The 19,525-nt window shown below is 32.1% G+C and overlaps 3 protein-coding genes across 7 annotated transcripts; all 3 read left to right on the top strand.

Annotated features, from left to right (window-relative positions):
* Window positions 1-605: 605 nt before the first annotated feature.
* LOC146919957 (proline-rich receptor-like protein kinase PERK15) lies at window positions 606-6,362 on the top strand. 3 transcript variants are annotated; one of them, XM_085713340.1, is made up of 8 exons: window positions 606-747; window positions 2,490-3,122; window positions 3,391-4,020; window positions 4,114-4,184; window positions 4,289-4,365; window positions 4,480-4,624; window positions 4,714-4,878; window positions 5,803-6,362. In XM_085713340.1, the coding sequence occupies exons 2-8, from the start codon at window positions 2,621-2,623 to the stop codon at window positions 6,043-6,045; spliced, it is 1,833 nt and encodes a 610-aa protein (XP_085569466.1). In that variant the 5' UTR covers window positions 606-747; window positions 2,490-2,620; the 3' UTR covers window positions 6,046-6,362. The 3 variants fall into 3 exon arrangements, with proteins under 3 accessions (XP_085569466.1, XP_085569464.1, XP_085569465.1); XM_085713338.1 differs by lacking the exon at window positions 606-747 and adding an exon at window positions 1,996-2,130; XM_085713339.1 differs by lacking the exon at window positions 606-747 and adding an exon at window positions 2,158-2,295.
* A 1,952-nt stretch (window positions 6,363-8,314) lies between these two features.
* LOC146919958 (sulfite exporter TauE/SafE family protein 3-like) lies at window positions 8,315-12,546 on the top strand. Of its 2 annotated transcripts, none has more exons than XM_085713342.1 (12): window positions 8,315-8,669; window positions 8,783-8,942; window positions 9,114-9,314; window positions 9,707-9,771; window positions 9,859-9,898; window positions 10,190-10,239; window positions 10,334-10,420; window positions 10,704-10,754; window positions 10,849-11,070; window positions 11,686-11,779; window positions 12,066-12,206; window positions 12,316-12,546. In XM_085713342.1, the coding sequence occupies exons 1-12, from the start codon at window positions 8,466-8,468 to the stop codon at window positions 12,393-12,395; spliced, it is 1,395 nt and encodes a 464-aa protein (XP_085569468.1). In that variant the 5' UTR covers window positions 8,315-8,465; the 3' UTR covers window positions 12,396-12,546. The 2 variants fall into 2 exon arrangements, with proteins under 2 accessions (XP_085569468.1, XP_085569469.1); XM_085713343.1 differs by having other exon boundaries at window positions 10,193-10,239.
* Window positions 12,547-15,579: 3,033 nt separating this feature from the next.
* On the top strand, window positions 15,580-18,334 carry LOC146919959 (Transcriptional coactivator/pterin dehydratase). Of its 2 annotated transcripts, none has more exons than XM_085713346.1 (6): window positions 15,580-15,738; window positions 15,827-15,909; window positions 16,003-16,088; window positions 16,728-16,851; window positions 16,930-16,998; window positions 18,011-18,334. In XM_085713346.1, the coding sequence occupies exons 1-6, from the start codon at window positions 15,626-15,628 to the stop codon at window positions 18,025-18,027; spliced, it is 492 nt and encodes a 163-aa protein (XP_085569472.1). In that variant the 5' UTR covers window positions 15,580-15,625; the 3' UTR covers window positions 18,028-18,334. The 2 variants fall into 2 exon arrangements, with proteins under 2 accessions (XP_085569472.1, XP_085569471.1); XM_085713345.1 differs by having other exon boundaries at window positions 18,043-18,334.
* Window positions 18,335-19,525: the final 1,191 nt, after the last annotated feature.

A 19,525-nucleotide genomic window follows, 5' to 3' on the forward strand; every position in this document is an offset into this window, starting at 1 on the left:
AATAAAATAAAAAGCAATGAGGGCATAAGTTGCAAGATTCCGATGGTTCAGAAGAGACAAGGTTGTTATAAACCAACTAGACGAGGAATTTGATTAACACTTACAACTTAGAAAAAGATGATTAACACTTTTCTCCAAGCCGCATCCACCAACAAATGATGTTTAATTTTTTTTTTTTGAGGGAAAATGATGTTTAATTTTTTGTTGTTTCAAGACATTCGTTATTTTCATATTGAAAACTATAAAAAACAAAAAACAAAAAAAAATGCCTCCGCCGTTCTAAATTATAAGTTGATTTATAAAATAAATTGTTTTAAATTATAAATCATTTTACAATAAAATAACACATTAGAGTTTATTTTCCTTTCAATTCTTTTAATTTATCTTTATCATATAATTAATAAAAAGTAATTTTATGAAATAATTTATAATTTTTCATACAAAAATCAATTATATTATCTAATCTAATAACTGTGAAATTATCAAAGTGAATTATAATTTAGGACGAAGGATTAAATGATTCTATGTAATACGATTTTTTAAAAAAAAAAAAAGAAAAAACATTAAATATATATTTTGTTTTTACTCTAAATTTTCTTCACCAGCTCAACGAGTCGCACACAAGTCACAAACCCCAACGAATATTATTGGCAACAGATGAAGGAGTTTTCGCTGTTTACCAAGCAAGGGGTTCTCAACCTCCCTATCCAACTAACCCCGATTCCACTGCATGCTCATCCCGCCATGGTATGTATGTACAAGTTTATTTGCATTTTCGCTCTTGCATGATGCATGCCTATGGGTTACAATGTCAATGACAATTATGCAATGATGGGATGGGGTTGATTGATAATTAATTAAAAGACAAATTTTGGCATTTTGGGGGAAGCAAATCCCCAGTTTAGCGCGACATGTCGCCTCATCATGGCTTAAGCTCTCAACGAGGAGAACTCAATCTAAAAGACCAATCCATTAGTTTAGGTGGGAGGGTCTCATTCATGACTTAAGTAACACACTGAACTTCCTTTTCTACTCATTGTGTCACTAATTATCAGTTGGCCCCTTTTGAGTTCACCAAACTCAACATCTTTATGTTTATATTGCAATTTGAATTGTAGTAGCACTCTTTTATTTTGGTAAACTTATGACTAGCAAAAAGGTCGCTTTTGAAACATTGTTGTTTATGGTGGAATGCCAAAAATCCGTCGCCATATCAAACATGCTATTGCGGCTTATGGCGCCGAATGGCAGACATCCCTTAACAAAATCCATATGTCTGTTGTCAAAAAATCCGCCGCAGCATTCCACCATTGCGGCATCTTGGCCTCTATTTAACAACACTGATTTGGAAACATGGAGTGTCTTAGTTTTTCAAACATAGAACTCCTAGTGGGTGAAAATAGAGTTGTTAAACTAATTTCTTGTTTGTAGTTGTTAGACATCAAGTTTATCTTTCATTCCTATTAGGGTTTGCTATCAATATACTATTTACATAATAGTTTAAATTATTTCAAATTGTACTTCATAACTCTTTCTGTACGCTCCATTCATTTCTATATAATATGATAAAGAATTGGCATAAACTATATTTACCTAGCTATGCACGAGATTGTGTGATATTTGATTTTAGCTCGATTCATTATCATCTTTTGTTTTTAAATTAAGAATTATTGTGTATAATCATGTAAGTTTCCAGAAATTATTAGACAAAATGAGCTGTTCTTGTGAAAAACCAGTACAGAATTATATTTCATCTCATTGAAAATAAAGCCTTTTAAATGAAGTTTTTAATGTGTTATTTTTAGCTAAAATTTGTGTGTAAGTTTTGGTTGGTATTCCTATTTCAGGTAATATGTGTTGTGTGCTAGAATAATTTAACTTGTAGTAAACTATGGCCAAACAATAGATGATCTAATTATATCCTGTCAAAAAATGGTAAAAACTATAACAAACTAAAACGAAGTAAAAGGTGGCAGAAACAAAGGCATTGATTGAGAAAGATAGAGGTCCTCCTTTGTAGGAGATCATTGAGGAAAGACAACAATTGGTTCCTTTGGTATTACGTACTTTTTAGTCTGACCATGTTTTCCTTTTCTTTTTGTTGAGAACCCCTGTTATCCGTCATCTCAGGTATCTTTTCTCCATTCATCATCAATCAAAAAATAAATTAAAAAAACATTTCTCTTGCTTTCAATTTCCTTTACAACATCAAAACAAACACTTAATTACCAACATCTAAGAAGAAATTACCAAATTTCTCAATCATTGGACATCTTCTTCAACCCTTCATAGAAGGTGGGGAGAATGTATACTAATGATGATGAACTTGATGATCTTAATAAAAAAAGTATCATAGAAGATTAGTAACTTGGTATTTAGATTTTATGTTTTAAGTTTAGTACGTAGGTTGATTGCAAATGCATGCCCCTTTATTTGACACTTGATGTTTACCATAACATGCATTTACATGCATATGTTTTTATTTTCAGGGGTCCCAACCATTGATCAAAAGCGGTGTTTCCGGCGGCGTGTTCATTCTGGACATAGAACTTTTGGCCGGAACCCTAAAGGATCTTATTCATACATGTATTTGTGAGAAGAAAATAAAGGAATAGGAACAATGTCTTCCCCTCCTGATGCTGATAACTCTTCTTCGACGCCTTCAGATTCTCCACCAGAAGAGTCACCACAATCACCACCACCATCACCGCCTTCAGATTCCCAACCATCTCCTTCAGAATCACCGCCACCGCCACCGCCGCCACCTTCACAATCACAACCTTCTCCTCCACCACCTACATCAAACAAACCATCCCCACCATCCCCCAATGGATCCGGAAATTCACCAACTCCGGTAGCGGGACGTCCTCCACCAGCCGCCAATAGATCCGGAAATTCACAATCACCTCCACACAAATTACCACCAACCGGACACTCAAATGGTAATCACAACAACAATAACAATAACAATAACAATGATGATGCCACTAAGGCAATAGTTGGAGTAGTGATTGGGGTGGCAGTTGCTCTTATCATTTTGGTCATCGCTTGCTTTGTCTGCTGCAGGAAGAAGAAAAGAAAGGAAATGTACTATTATGGAGAACGTCCACCTCCTGGAAAAGGTGCCAAAATCATAACCTTCGTAATGCCCTTTTTCTTTATATATAGGTGTTGTATATATTTATTATTAATTGAAGTGGCACTGCCATTTCGCAACCTCCCTTGGGAGACTTGAACTATGCCCCTTGAGATTACAAGTCAAACTCTTACCATTGAATTTATAAATTATAATACACGCTCAATTTTTTTTTTCTTTCTAATAGAAGTTAATTTGTATCACTAATATCCCTTTTCTCTCTTCTACTTTTAACATTTCAATATATAATGCAGGGAAAAGTAACTATTACACTAGTGGGCATCACTCAAATTACTATGGAGATCCGCATGGGGAACATGTTGTTAGGGTTCAAAATGGAATGGGTCCAAATGGTGGTGGTGGTGGTGGTGGTGGATGGGGTGCACCACCACCTCCTCCTATGGGAATGAACAGTACAGACATGAGCTCGAATTATTCAGGCGGACCACCACCTCTTCCTCCTCCCTCACCAAGCCTTGCTTTAGGGCTTAAAGGCACATTCACTTATGAGGAATTGGCAGCTGCAACCGACGGATTCATTGATTCAAATTTGATAGGACAAGGTGGTTTTGGCTATGTCCATAAGGGTGTGTTGCCGAGTGGAAAGGAAATAGCTGTCAAGAGTTTAAAATCGGGTAGCGGACAAGGAGAACGGGAGTTCCAAGCTGAGATTGACATCATTAGTCGTGTTCATCATCGCCATCTTGTTTCACTTGTTGGATATTGTATTTCTGGTGGCCAAAGAATGTTGGTCTATGAATTTATTTCCAATAACACATTGGAGTATCATCTCCACGGAAAGGGTCGTCCTACCATGGATTGGCCAACGAGAATGAGGATTGCAATTGGTTCTGCTAAAGGGCTTGCTTATCTTCATGAGGATTGTGAGATTCTTGCTTCCCTTAATTAATATAATCTCTGTCTTTATATTTATATTTATTTCTTCTCTCATTATATATATTTGTATATGCATTCAGGTCATCCACGCATTATCCATCGTGATATAAAAGCTGCAAATGTCCTTATTGATGATAGCTTTGAAGCAAAGGTTCTTCCTATTTACTTATTTATTTTTATCTATCTCAACTATTTAATTTTTACCCTTCATGTTAAAGAAGTTTTATTACTTATTAATTGCATTTTGAAATGTAGGTTGCTGATTTTGGATTGGCTAAGTTGACATCTGATAATAATACTCACGTATCAACTCGTGTAATGGGAACTTTCGGGTAATTTTTGTTTTTTCCACTTTTTTTGTTATTAATTGTGTAAACTTATATATGTATAATATGGTTTGCTTCATATATACCAATTAATATGTATTTTTTTTCATGTTAACTTAGGTATCTAGCCCCTGAATATGCATCAAGTGGAAAATTGACAGAGAAGTCTGACGTTTTCTCATTTGGGGTCATGCTATTGGAACTTATAACTGGGAAGCGACCTGTGGATGCCACAATTACCATGGACGATAGCTTAGTCGACTGGGTTGGTATTTGATTTTAAGTCTATCACTTATCTTATGACTTCTTTTTCTCAATTAATTTTTGGGAATTACTTAACTGTGATATGAGCAGGCTCGACCACTATTGACTCGTGGACTCGAGGAGGATGGAAACTTTAGCGAGTTGGTGGATCCATTTTTGGAAGGAAACTATGATCCTCAAGAACTCGCAAGAATGGCAGCTTGCGCTGCTGCTAGCATTCGTCACTCTGCCAGGAAGCGTTCTAAAATGAGTCAGGTATGTATATTTTTAAAGAGCAAATATTAATAGTTTACCTGATATGTTAATGGAGGGACTCAAAGTTCAAACTGTGACTTCTTTATCACTCCAACTCTTGTGTCCCTCCCGCAAGGAACCAAATATATACTGAATGCATATGCTTATTAATCAAGGCTTATTAACGTATGATTCATATAAAGACCAAGTCTTATCAATCAACGTCAATGTTTAAGATACATAATTTAATTTCATGCTTATGCCTATTTAATTAAGCGTTTATGTATTAAGCACTTATGGTATAGGTGATGCAAGATGTTATTAATAATTAAAATGAGAATGAAGTGAAACTCTACATATAAATTTTACATAATTTATTTCTCTGTTAACTGAGCATGGAAAAGTAAGTTAAAAGTAGTTTATCGACTTATCATCCACTATTATCACAAGCTCTTTCAAACACTTGCATAAATATTTATACATCTATACCTGTATATAAAGGAAATATCAAAATTTTGTCTAACTTTGTTCTTCCAATTTTACCTTTCATTTAAACTCTTTTATTTACAATTTTATCCTTCTTTACCTAATCAATTAATATTTGATCTAATATTAATTTAATTTTTAAATAAAATCTTAATTTAACTTATGATCAAATTAAAATCAAATAATATATGATCTAATCTTAATTTTAACTTATGATCAAATCTTATCTAATCCTTAAATCAATCATAGTAAATCAAATTCTAAAATAATTCTGATTCAAAATGGGATTAAAAATATAGTAATTTAAATTTAAATATAAATAACAATGCCAAATGATAGAATTCCGTCAATAACTTCAAGCTTAAATACTACGGACACATCCATCAGTGCCTGTCTACATGCTAGTATGACATATAGTGTAAGTTCTTCCTAAATTTTTGTTTATGACTTCATATGTAGATTGTAAGAACATTGGAAGGAGATGTCTCACTGGATGACTTGAAGGAGGGAATTAAGCCAGGGCACGCCACTGTTAATACCTCATCTGGTAGCGAGTATGACACAGTGCAGTACAACAGTGATATGCCGAAGATCAGAAAGACGGTGTTTTCCAGCCATGAATCTAACACCAGCAGCTTCTCCAGTAGTGGCGAGATGGGCCAAACTCCACCAAAACTGAAGTCTCCACAACAATTGCCTTAAGCTGTGAATCATACATGTGGAAGGGATTAGAGGGACAAAAATTCAAAGGGGTTGCTTTTGTTTGATGTTTATTGTTTCCTTGTGATGGGAAGTAATATATCATTCTGTGGAGAATTTGAGTTTGAGGCTCTGTTTCGGGGTGTATTTGAGGTGTAAGTTTATGCCAACGTGACTTGTTTCTTTAATTTGTTCATTGGTTATTATGTAATGTAATAATGATTATACATGTGTGCTCAGATATTCATAGGCATACCTTGGAATGGAGTGCATAGACATGATTAACTACTCTGTATTATTGAATCAAGTTTCTTTCTATACGTATTTTGTGTTTCTTTCACTAGTGAAAAAGGTCTTGAAGTTAGGGTATTTTCTTGAAAAATGTTTGGTGGACACCCATAGAGGTAGAGGGAGTCATTTGATAGGTTGATGATATGATAGGAAGAGAGAGATAGAGAGAAAATGAAGTGTTGAATTAATGTTTGAAAATAAGGAGTGTACATGTATCATTGTTGAATATTTTTTTCCTATATCTTTGCGCATTTTATGTTGAGTTTGATGTATGATTCATATAAAAAAAAAATGTAGTATAATTTAACGATATGTCATGCCTTAGTTAAAGAATGTACAACTTTATTGAAGAGGATATTTTCGTTATTAACTAAAACTTGAATCCGCAATGCTGATTAACTACTTGGTTTTTGATTTAATGATTTATTTTTGAACAGCAAAGTAAATTTTTGTTTCATTGCTAACTTATATCCAATCAACAGTAAAAAATGGTTACTTTATTTTTTATTAATACTTGAGTAGTTTTTTTTTTTTTTTTTTGTTAATTTGAGGAACTTTCACTTGTGAAAATGACTTAAATAAAATGCAAACATACACAGCTTACAGAAAGATTCATTTTGCACAAATCCAAATAAAGAAGGGGAGAAAAAAAGTACATGCAGCATGAAACTTTCCTAAAATTTGAGATGGAGAAAAGACAGAAACAAATGCAATTACCATGAAGCTTCCCACCTCGATTATAAAGTTCGTGTGTATATAAAACATTGACATTAAATATTTATCTTTAATAATATATAACTTGAGAGTGATGCAAATAATAGTCGTTAAATGATATAATTGAAAAAATAATTAATATTTCTTTGAAAAAGGAAATTAATACACAATTTTACTTTTACTAATGAGTCACTCTATTTTAAGGGATGTAGGAGTATATAGTTGCATTTCATATCCTTACCAGATTCCATCATTCCAAAATAGTGTAAACGACGACATTGCCATAAAAATGCAAAATGCTTCTTCCATGAAACTTCCTCCAGAACCGTTGGCTTTTTCTTGACACTAGCCATGAGTTTCTTATAAGTAACGGTTAGAAGTACATGCAAACACCAGTAGGAAACATCTGAAATGGATACTATGTTAAAACAAAAATAAAGCTTTGAAACAGCATTTGAAGCAATAATTGTGGTTATAAGAGACTAATTAGCACCCTTAAATTAATCTAATACTATTTCATTTAGAAAATAAATATATTCTTTTTCTATAGGAAATAACGTCATTGTTGATAGTTTTGTAAGAAAAACATTTATTTTAGTAAATAAGACACAGCTCAATTGACAATGTCGATATTGTTAGGTTGAATGTCTTTACTTAGATTCAAACCTAGAATATTGCAGTTTGTATATGTGAGTTTTAGGTGGTTTGTCATTTCATGACAAAAAAAAATGTTGCCGGTCTCGTGTATATTCGATAAGAAATGGTGTGAAAATTGATACTAATGTTTATAAATTTTGTGCAATTCCCCTAAAAAAAAGATAATGTTGTGCAGTTGGAGGTGCCATTCCTTGCTATGGATTTTGAGAGTAGAAGCCAAATTTGAATTGGAAGAGTGTCAACATCACAACATCTTATTTTGGTTGAAATTCAAATTGATCTCACAAATTAATGTGGTTTAATGAAACGAGTTTAAAGGTGGACATTTGAGGTTAACTTGGTATAGCAAGTTAATCCAACTTTTTTATTATCATTGTAAACTGGTAACAACACAAACAAAACCTGTTGTAGCAAGTCATTTCATGAGGTCCACCATTGGGACCACGACCATATTAGAGGCCATATTTTAACCAATATGTGTGTTAAAGAATGTGTTACTAACCTTATATGCTATCTTAATAGTGGAGATGGATTGATTAAGAAGTGTGCATTTGTTATTATTTGCTAAGAGTTATATAAAAACAAGATGTAGGTTAGAAATGCACTTCTCAGTTTCATGATTTCCTTCCTCGACTATATACTTCGTAGAAGCAAATAAAAACAATAAAAAAAAAAGTTGAGGAAAGTGGAATACAACATTGTTCTTAAATCATCATAACATTTATCCTAGATTTCCATCCCTAGTTTCTCACATTCCACACATGGCAACAAAATCTTTGGTTACTGCAGCAACATGGCTGATCATGTGTATCCTTGTTGTGATCTGCAATGTCAGTTTAGCTGAAAGAGTTTTGAAAGAAAAAGAACCGGCAAAGTTTGTTGAGAAACAAACGAAAGGATTTCTAAAAGCAATGGTTGATTTCTTATGGGAAAGTGGAAAGTCTTCTTATGAACCTGTTTGGCCTGTGAGTTCATAATATTATGCATTAATTTTCATATTATGTGTTTTGGTTAATTGGTATTTCTTTTTATAGTATATATATCTGAAATGCATTATATTTACTGGCTGGCTGAGCAGGAAATGAAATTTGATTGGAAAATTATAGTGGGATCAATCGTTGGATTCTTGGGAGCAGCTTTGGGAAGTGTTGGAGGTGTAGGAGGTGGTGGAATTTTTGTCCCTATGCTTGCTTTGATCATTGGCTTTGATCCCAAGTCTTCTACAGCCATTTCCAAGTGTAAGTGTGTTTGTGTGTATATTATTATTATGCTTTTTTATCGGTAGGAATCTGAACTCGATACTCCAGAATTTACAACACTCACACTGACGCTGCTCACCAACTAATTGCGTTAGTCCTGCTTATATTCTTGATTAATAATCATATATATCTTTGATTTGATAATTGCAGGTATGATTATGGGTGCAGCATTATCAACTGTTTACTACAATATGAGGCTTAGAAACCCAACACTAGACATGCCACTTATAGATTACGATTTGGCTTTGCTTTTCCAGCCTATGCTGATGCTTGGAATAAGTATTGGAGTTGTTTGTAATGTCATGTTTGCTGATTGGATGGTCACAGTTTTACTCATCATCTTATTCATAGGTAATATTAATGTTGAGATTCCACGCCGACCAGTGATATCGCCAAATTAGTAGTTACAAGTGTTTGACGGTTGTGAGCTAATTGAGTTAGGCCGAACCTTAATTCTAAAAGAAAAAAAATGATCGAAAATGAATAGCGTGCTGTTAAAATTTCCTGGAGTTTTATTCTCGGTCATATGTTCAAGATCAGATACTTACGATTTTAAGTTGTATTGTAAATCAGATTTTAAAAGTTGAAACACAAACTGTTTGATCTTTTATCTAACGGCTCGACTTGCAGTGCCTGCAGTCGATCTAGATCAACGATGTTGTAGATGAAGTGATAACCTATTATGGTTTGGCTTATCTATTATTGTGTTGGTTTGTTAACATGAAATAATTAATTGGTTATAGGTACATCAACAAAAGCATTATTCAAAGGCATAAATACATGGAAAAAGGAAACAATGTTGAAAAAGGTAAATTTACCTTAGACACCTAAATTTTTTGAAGTTGAGTCTCATTCCTTCATCCTCTGGTGATGAGAAAGCTACTTTGACATGCAGGAAGCAGCCAAGCAGTTGGAAGAAGAACCAAAAACTGGTGGTAAGTCCTTATAAGCAAATTAAAAACACCTTAGGAAAATAGAGTGAAAGGATTCATATACATCGTAACTTATACATGAAAAACAATTTATAGACGTGTCATAAGATATTTTCATAAGTTGTCTCGAATGTTGACATATTTGTTATAATATAAGCTAAAATAAGTTGTAAGCCGGTAAATAAATTCTTTGATACACATCGGTATATTATAGAAAACATCTCCAATATTTATTGTTGGAACTTAGAACTGTATTGCTTCAAGTTATAACAATTATTTGAGATGCTTATGCAGAAGACTACAAGCCCCTACCAAAGGGTCCAGGTGAAATACAAGATGAAGTGGTAATGGCAACAGTTTTTCAAAATCAATTTTAATATTTTATTACTAATTTATCTTGCTTTATCAACTATTAAAATGTATCACTTATCCATGCAGGTGCCTTTGCTAAAGAACATTTATTGGAAAGAATTATCACTTCTTGTCTATGTTTGGGTGGCCTTTCTAATTGTTCAGATTGTTAAGGTAATATATTACACTATAATAAAAAAAAAATGTATTAACCTTTCGATTCTTTGGGGAAAGGGGTCCTTATAATCCGAAGTTCAGTTGAAAAGTAAATAAAGTCTGACAAAAAATTGTTCAATCTAGAAATCGAACTCAGGTTTGCCTTAACAATTCGTTTTAGGTGGAGCTCATTAACCACTTAGCCTGATTGTTCGGTTCATTATAATCAATTAATCATTCAATGTTTGAATTTTCCATTTTTTAAATTTTTTATATATGCCTTTTATGTGTTACTATGCAGACATACACTAAGACTTGCTCCATTGAGTATTGGATTCTTAATTTCTTGCAGGTAAAGTAATTTCTAACATATTTGAATATCCTTACCAAGCACATGTTTAATTAGTTTTTGAATTATCTAATGGCATATGATTTTCCAATTCTAGGTTCCTATTGCTATCTCTGTTACAGTTTTTGAAGCTGTATGCATATACAAAGGAACAAGAGTGATTAAATCAAAGGGAAAGGAAGTTAAAAATTGGAAGATTTATCAAATATTGCTATATTGTTTATGTGGAGTAATGGCTGGTATGGTTGGAGGGTTGCTTGGTCTAGGAGGTGGCTTCATTTTGGGGCCACTGTTTCTAGAAATGGGAATTCCTCCGCAGGTACACTCTTCATATCTCTTGTGTGTTCGGATTAGAGAATTTTACGAAATAATGTAGTTTTAGATAGTAATTCAAACTTCTTTAGTGTAAATTTTAATATTTCATCGTCTCGATGATAAACTTAATGACTTTTTTTACAACGAATGAACTTAAACAAAAAAATTGTCAACACTAATTTTAAGGGGTTTTAAATACCACCTATAAATTTAGGATTCGAAATTTCTTCTACTCTGTAAAATGTTAATCACAAATTGGTTGCTACAAGTTTCAAAAATTACACATTAGTCTAAATTTATCTTTCCTTTTTTTCAAATTGGTCCCTGTATTTTTAAATCTGTAAAGTAGCCCTTAATTATTTTTTCATAATTTGCAAATTGCTCCTTAAATTTTAAAAATTTAAAGATTAGCCTTCAACTTTTTGAAACTACAAATTCGATCCAAAACTTTAAAATTTCTCATTTTAGATCAATTTTCATTATATATTTAAACTTTTATTTCAAAACTTTCAAAATTTATTAAGGATAATTATCACCTCATAGAGCTTTAGCTTTTGGGGTTGAGTTAAGTCAAAATTCAAATTCTAATAACTAATAACAAATTTGTTCTCTGCTGCAGGTAGCAAGTGCTACATCAACATTTTCCATGCTTTTTTCATCCTCCATGTCAGTAGTCCAATATTACTATTTAGATCGCTTCCCCGTACCTTATGGTAAGTAGTTTTCTAATTATTTGTGACTAAGAGAAATGTTAGTAACACTCTCTTTCTAGCACTCATTTTCTTATTAGGTAAAAATTCATGAGTTTCATCACTTTACATAAGATATGTTTTCAAAGTGCGAGACCCAGATGCGTTTTACCTAATAAGAGATAATGTTAAAAAAAAAAAAAAAAAAAAAAGGTGTCTATAACACTCCTCTTGATGTTAATTTGACATCAACAATTGTAAAACTTGTTACTATTGGCTATTGATATTTTATTTTGACACTTTGTTGCAGCTTCATACTTTGTTTTGGTTGCAACCATAGCTGCATTTGCTGGCCAGCATGTGGTGAGAAGGATAATTGCAATCCTTGGTCGTGCATCAATTATTATCTTCATACTAGCATCGACCATCTTCATAAGTGCAATCAGTTTAGGTACTTTCTATGATTTTTAATTGGAAATGTATAACATTCTGTTTTATTATTTTTGTTACTTTGAAATATAATTATTTGAGGTATTTTTTCTTTCTTTTGTGTATCACAGGTGGAGTAGGAATAGAGAACATGATTGTGAAGTTGGAAAATCATGAGTATATGGGGTTTGAAAATCTTTGCACTCAATAAGCTTAGGTGTGTTATTATGAGCTCTATCACGATTGAGATAATAACATTTTTCAAACATTTGTGATATGGTCACCTATTCCATTTTCATTCAAGCAAATTTGAAAAGATTGTGTTAAGTATTGTATTCCTTAATTTATTTTATATTTTGCAATGGCTGGCTGCAATATATTGTTTCGCATCTCAATTTATGTTAAAATTTTCACTTTGAATACTAAGGACAAATCATGTTTTTCTTCCTTATCCCAAAGAAAAAGAACTACAACGAAATCAAACGAGTGGTGAAACCCCTCGTTTAAGCTAACAATAAACATGTAATTTGAGCCGAACACAACTCGTAAATAATCGATTGAGAGCCCAAATTACAATATTAGTAAAAACATCCTCTCAATTGTTTGCCTTCACTTTTCAATCCATTTCGAGCAAACGACATCTTCGTTGAATTAAGTAAACATTAAACACCACCAAGGAATAAACTTGCAGCTTAACCACCTCACACCGAAATTCCACACATACTTCAAACCTTCATAAACCCCGAAAGTTTCACCAAATAAATATTGCAATTTTCCAACAATTTATTCCTCCCTTGCCAAGTACATTAGACACCGCCAAGAAATCAACTTCCAGCTAATTCCACACATACTTCAAACCTTTATAAACCCTGAAAGCTTCACCAAATAAACATTGCAGTTTTCCAAGAATTTAAAAAAGAACAATGCTATTTATCCCGAGGGAATTTGTCTCAAGCAGATCACGATCAATCATTTAGCCAATACAAGTGCTTCCTGGCCGGAAAATAAGGGATAGCATGGATGTAATTTAGGGCAAATATCAACTTAAATACGGGCTCGTGAAAGTTTCGTGTATTGCTTTTCGTTGTAAGCAACAATTTCCTTAAAATAAAATAAAAACACTTATCCACTCTCCATTATCTCCATGTACAAGACCACCACAACCTGCTTGTATATATTTCGCCTTCGATTATACTAGTATTGCTTTGAATATGTGACTATTTAAAAGTTGTTTACCAACAAAAAAAATATAATTTATTCAAAAACAAAAAACAAAAAAAAATATAATAAAAAGTTAAAATAAACAAAAATATAATAAAAAGTTAAAATAAACAGTACGCCTAATTCGTCTTCCATATAAAAATGTCAATGATCAATTTAGATAATATTTTTGAGATTAAATTGAGTCTGAGTTGGAGCAAATTAAGTTCGTGAAACAAATATTTCCTCCGATTCTTATTACAGGAAACAATTTATTTTTTTTCTTAAATTCATCAAATAACTGATGTATGTGTAAAAAAAAATGATGTATGTGATGTATGAATAATTGATAAATATGGTTTATAATATAGACCAAATATATCGGTTATTCAACAAATATAAAGAGGAATATGTTTTTGATTAGGGGGTGTTTAAATCTAAACCGTTCCAAATTAAATTCGCAAAACAGTCCAATTAAACTGAAAACCGCGCAAAATCGAATATTGTTAGATTTATTCAAAAAAAAAAATCGAATATTGTTAGATTTGTTTGGATGCAATTTTATGAAAACGGCTCATATTGGACATATTTTGGATTGATTTTTCAAAACCAAATCAAATCAAACCCAACCGCATATGTTTATTTTTTTTCTTTTTAATTATTTTAATACTACTTTTTAGTTTATTTTTCAAAGATAATCAATCATTGTTATTCCGTACTATTGATTTTTATTAATAAAAAAAATTAAAATTTGTATTTTGGATATCTAAAAACCGATCCAAATTAAACCACATTAAATTGGATCATATCGGATCAGTTTTTTTAAACTAATCATCCAAAACCGAATCTAACCGCATATAAGTTTATCTTTAGATTGAATGAGTTTTTACCTCAAAACTGATCCAAACCGCGTCGCAAATACTTATGTTTTTAATAAAGAATAAGAGAAAGTATAAACATTAGGGTTAATTAAGTAAATGATCGTTATAAATATTCAGAATTTTGTCTTTAGTACCTACAAAATAAAATCACATTTGTTAATCTTTGTGACATTTTTCTTTAGTATTTTAGGGATAAAAAATAGACAGATACTACTCACACCCCAAAAAACTCAAGTTACACCCCAGAATGACTAACACATCCTTTAACATTCTCTTATATACATACGTTAACTAAATTTACAGTAACCTCTTATATATGTAAACTGAATTTACAATAACCTAATTGTACTTACGTAAATTGAGTTTACACTAACCTCTTATATACATACGTAAATTGAGTTTACATTAACTTAAACTGAGTTTACACTAACCTCTTATATACATACGTAAACTAAATTTACATTAATTACGTAAACTGAGTTTACACTAACCTAACCTCTTATATACATACGTAAACTGAATTTACACCGTCCTGGTGAACTTAGCTCAGTTGGTTGGGACAATGCATAAAATATGCAAGGTCCGGGGTTCAAACCCTGGCCACTACCCAAAAAAAAACTGAATTTACACCAATCCCTCATATACATACCTAAACTCCCTCATATACATACCTAAACTCATTTTACGTAAACCTTTTATATACATTCGTAAACTGAATTTACATTAACTACGTAAACTGAGTTACACTAACCTTTTATATACATACGTAAACTGAATTTACATTAACTACGTAAACTGAGTTGACACTAACCTCTTATATACATACGTAAACTGAATTTACATTAACTACGTAAATTGAGTTTACAATAACCTCTTATATACATACGTAATTCAAATTACCGTTAACAGAGACATATCTCATACCAAAATAAACAATAAACAAATAGAAACTCTTAGAAAATTAAATTCATGAAATTCACTAACATTTATGAATAGAGTACACATTAATGAAAAAGATGTTGATTCAATCTTTGATCTTGGTTGCACATCTATGGTGATTTGTGGATGAAAGAGGGTAAAGGTTCAGTATGATAATGAAAGAAGAGTTTTTAGAAGAGAACAATTTTTGTATTATTGTAAGATTTTAAATAAATTTGGGTGTAACTAGGATTAGATGGGACTAGACTAGAAAGAGTCTAAAAAATATTGACGAAAATTTATTACAAAGATTAAAAATGCTGATGAAATTTTTTATTCTGCAAAATGAAATTACAAATAAACAAAAAAAAATAAAAAATGAAATTACAAACACAATTTATAAGCCAAATTTATTTATGGGAGATAGAAGAGAGAAATAAACATGCGCAGCTTCAAAGCAATGAATCGAATTCTTCACAATCTTCGCCACCCTCTACTTCCCCTCTCAACCACACTTCCATCACCATCACTCTTTTCCCAATTCCCACCAAAACGGTAAAATTTCTTCAAATTCTCTTTCTTTCTCCGCTTTTCATTCATCACTGTTCTCTAAACCCCATCCATTTTCTGTATCACATTTCAGATTCATGGATTCCAATACGCATCACAATCAAATCCCAGTTTCATCACTTACAACATTTTCCACTTCCAACCAAGATTCAAACGGTGCGTTTTGCTTTTTCTTTCTTTCACAAACCACAACACTTGTAATTGACATCACTTTTCTTGTTTTCTTTTCTTTTGATTTTGTTTATTTAGATCTTTCAACAAAGACATGTGTACCTTGTAATGCAAAGGATTTGCAACCTATGACCCAAGATGCAGCCAATGCTTTGATTTCACAGGTTCTTGTTACTATCAATAATAAAAATGTTTCACAGACGTTCAATTTTCGTACACATGCCATAACAGGTTAATCAAGTGTAAAAATGTGGTTAATTTGGTTGAGTAGATTGTTAATTTAATCCGAGTTGAAAAGTGTGGTTAATTAACCACAGTTTTAAAGGTAAACTGAAAGAAGACTTAAATATGCAAATGATCCCCGCAAATATCAAACATTTTGGTTTTAGCACCGGTAAAATCTATTCATATTGAAAATTAATCCTTATAATATTCGTTTTAGTCCACACTTTGAGAGACTAAAATCAATATTCTACATATTATAAGGACCAATCCCAATATGAATCAATTTTGCAAGGCCGAAAGTCTAAAACAAAACGACAAGGATCAAAAGCAAAAAAAAAAAAAAAAAATAGATATTTGCAAGGACTAAAACCAGAACGCTTGATATTTGCAGAGATCATTTGCATATTTAAGCCTGAATTAAATTAATCATCTATTCAAATGAATTAACTATAATTTTTAACATGATTAACAAGGCGTTACACGGGTGTACAAAAAGTGGGTGTCCATGAAATAGTATTGTTGTCAATGACAATGAGTATCATTATTTTTGTTATTTGATGTTGACATTAAGTGATCAGGTTTCCGACTGGAATTTGGTAAACGAAGGTGGTACTTTGAAATTGAGCAGGTCATGGAAAGTTAAATCTTTTAACAAAGGATTGGAATTTTTCAGAATTATAGCTGATCTTGCTGAAGCTGAAGGTATTTTTATGCTCTTTTGTTATTCCTCTATGTATTGATTTGATATTACAGTGAACATTAGAAAATATTATGATGCAGGTCATCATCCTGATCTTCACCTTGTTGGCTGGAATAATGTTACTATAGAGATTTGGACTCATTCTGTTGGTATGTATTATTCATTTTTCACATTCAAGTTATTTTATCTGATGTTGCTCTATTAAAAATTTAAAAATATCATGAGTTTCTATTAGATTTTGAAGTTTTCTTATGAACACTACTTTGTGGTATTAGTACTGCAAAGAAAAGGAATGCATAATAGGAATGATTGTCTTAGTCATCATCTTTTCATTTATGAAAATATGGTTTACTTGAGGGAAACTACTAGGAAAGAAGCTGTGTGTAGGTTTTGTTTTAACCACATAGTCATATTGTTGCTTCATGCCATAGCTATTGCAATATCTTTTTTTGTATCTTACACACACACACACACACACACACGATTATGTTATGAAACCACCTATTACTAAAGTCTGTACTAGGAATGGGATAGAGGAAATCAAGGAAAACTGAATAAACTGATGGAACAGATTGCTGTGAAGCAATCAAGGGAATTTGAGTTATTTATGTGAAGGAAATAAAAGGGGGTCTCAGGAGATAAAGTTGTTCCATTTTGGTTATAGAAAGGAGATGGGGAAACGATAGAGGATAGTAAGGGGGAGTGAAGGGTCTCTTGAATACTCTCAGTTATCTTTTTCAATTTCAGACATTATCATTACATGTAAATCTACCACATTGGCACTACATGCTAATAATTAGAAACAACAATATTTTTTGAAGAATAATACATTGTATACCCAATTTACAGTGTCTTGATCCGGTTTCTATGAGCTTATCTTACAAAATGCGAACTTAGCTACGTATTAAACTTAATTGCACTGGTAATAGTTGTAGTATTATAGTATATATTACATTTTATTAATATAGGTTAACCATTTGTGATTAATGGTGATTTTCTGGTTGATTCAGCCTTGACAGTCTTTCCAACTCTTTGCTTAAATTCTACCCAGGAATTCCTTTGTTGTTATTTAATGTATTTTTCTAGTTTTTCTACCGAATACTTGTTCTTTTTTGGTCAAACCTGATATTTCATTTGTATATATTATTATATCCACAATAGGGCATCATTTGAAGTGATCCATGTGCATGTAGGTGGGCTGACTGAGAATGACTTCATACTTGCTGCTAAGATCAATGAGCTCAATGTGCATGGCTTACTAAGAAGGAAAGCTAATGACTGAATCATCAATATGAAGAGGAAAGTGTAAATATTCTAGTTAGCAAGTTTTTTCCTCCATCTTTTCATTTATAAAACAAGTATCGTCTAGAATTATTATCTTTAGTTCCAATTATATTGTTTTTCACTTTTTTTTCCATCCTAGTTGAACTATACAAATGTATTTTTCATGTGAAAATGGTTTAAAATGAAAGATTCTTCCGCTTATTTTTTTTATTGTTTGATAAAACCCTAGTACCCAATGCTCACAAGTTTGAGCACAGCAAAATTGTAAAAAACCTAGCTCTCCGCATATAGGATTGACACGAGAAATGCCAATCCTCTAGCTTTCTGAACTAAAAAATTGTGATGTGGTATGTTTTAAATTGCTTAGCAAGAAAACCCCCTAAAAAATCCTTTTGTAATTTAATTAATGTCACATCACAGTTTTTTAGTCAAAAAGTATCAGGAAGGGACTGGACCTGGGGGATTTTAAAAAGAGAGGCCAATCTATGAATTGGAGGTAAAAATAAGAAGACCAAAATTGTAATTAAGTTTAATTTATATATACATTCTTATTGAAGAGAGAACTTTACCACTCTTAAACAAATATATATTTTTCAAATCAAACAGGTATGTTTTTCTTTTCAAGTAGTGTCTAGGGTGAACCATCAAATGGATGGTTCATCGGTGGACCGCTTTTATACGCCATCAGATCTTTTTAAAAGATAATCGAAGATCTATATGAAATAAATAAATAAAAGGTGTATTTTTCTCACGTGAACCATCAAATGTGTGATCTAGTGTATATGATGTATAATAAGAAGTGTGAGTTTGATCAATCAAATGTCTCTTGATATGTGTTCATAATGGTCTACTGGTGAGGGACTTATTAGAGCCCTCACCATAGAAGCCATATTATTTTCATGTTATAAGATACAAATGGAGCTATCTATACCATTACAGGCAACTATGATTTTGATTTGAGTAATTAAAAAATTAGTAGAGTAAACAATAATGGACAAATATTGTTCTATCCCAATCAATGTTGAGCATTATCACCGCAGCGACACCTTTAGTATTAAGAAGCAAGCCTAAAGCAAAACCATCTTGAACACGCACGCCAAAAAAGAAAATGGCAAACAAAGTGTTTAGAATCTTTTGAACATACAATAAGACTATAACAATAGATGTAACATGCCAATTTGACTGGTCGAAAATGGTAGTCACCAAGAGTCGCATTTTGTTGCCACTAAAATGGCACTAGAAACACACCACCAAAATCATCGGTCATTGACGTGACAATGTCAGCAAATTACCGTGTGGTAAAATCAACCCGTACACAAAACCACCAACAATGTTACGTGTGCCGATAATATATGTTATGTGGGAGCGATAAAAAATCCCCATGACTACAAA

Source organism: Medicago sativa, chromosome 5 (assembly GCF_051527215.1).
Source record: "Medicago sativa cultivar Bolivia chromosome 5, Bolivia_mono, whole genome shotgun sequence".
Classification (NCBI taxonomy): Eukaryota; Viridiplantae; Streptophyta; class Magnoliopsida; order Fabales; family Fabaceae; genus Medicago; species Medicago sativa.

Bases quoted from the DNA above. Each gene is read 5' to 3' on its own strand.
- LOC146919958 (XM_085713342.1), top strand. From the start codon at position 8,466: ATGGCAACAAAATCTTTGGTTACTGCAGCAACATGGCTGATCATGTGT. The intron at 9,899-10,189 runs GTAAGTCCTTAT...ATGCTTATGCAG, and splicing joins AGAAGAACCAAAAACTGGTG to AAGACTACAAGCCCCTACCA. The intron at 10,755-10,848 runs GTAAAGTAATTT...TTCCAATTCTAG, and splicing joins GGATTCTTAATTTCTTGCAG to GTTCCTATTGCTATCTCTGT.
- LOC146919957 (XM_085713340.1), top strand. From the start codon at position 2,621: ATGTCTTCCCCTCCTGATGCTGATAACTCTTCTTCGACGCCTTCAGAT. The intron at 3,123-3,390 runs GTGCCAAAATCA...TATATAATGCAG, and splicing joins ACGTCCACCTCCTGGAAAAG to GGAAAAGTAACTATTACACT. The intron at 4,625-4,713 runs GTTGGTATTTGA...TGATATGAGCAG, and splicing joins ACGATAGCTTAGTCGACTGG to GCTCGACCACTATTGACTCG.
- LOC146919959 (XM_085713345.1), top strand. From the start codon at position 15,626: ATGCGCAGCTTCAAAGCAATGAATCGAATTCTTCACAATCTTCGCCAC. The intron at 15,739-15,826 runs GTAAAATTTCTT...ATCACATTTCAG, and splicing joins TCCCAATTCCCACCAAAACG to ATTCATGGATTCCAATACGC. The intron at 16,999-18,042 runs GTATGTATTATT...ATGTGCATGTAG, and splicing joins GATTTGGACTCATTCTGTTG to GTGGGCTGACTGAGAATGAC.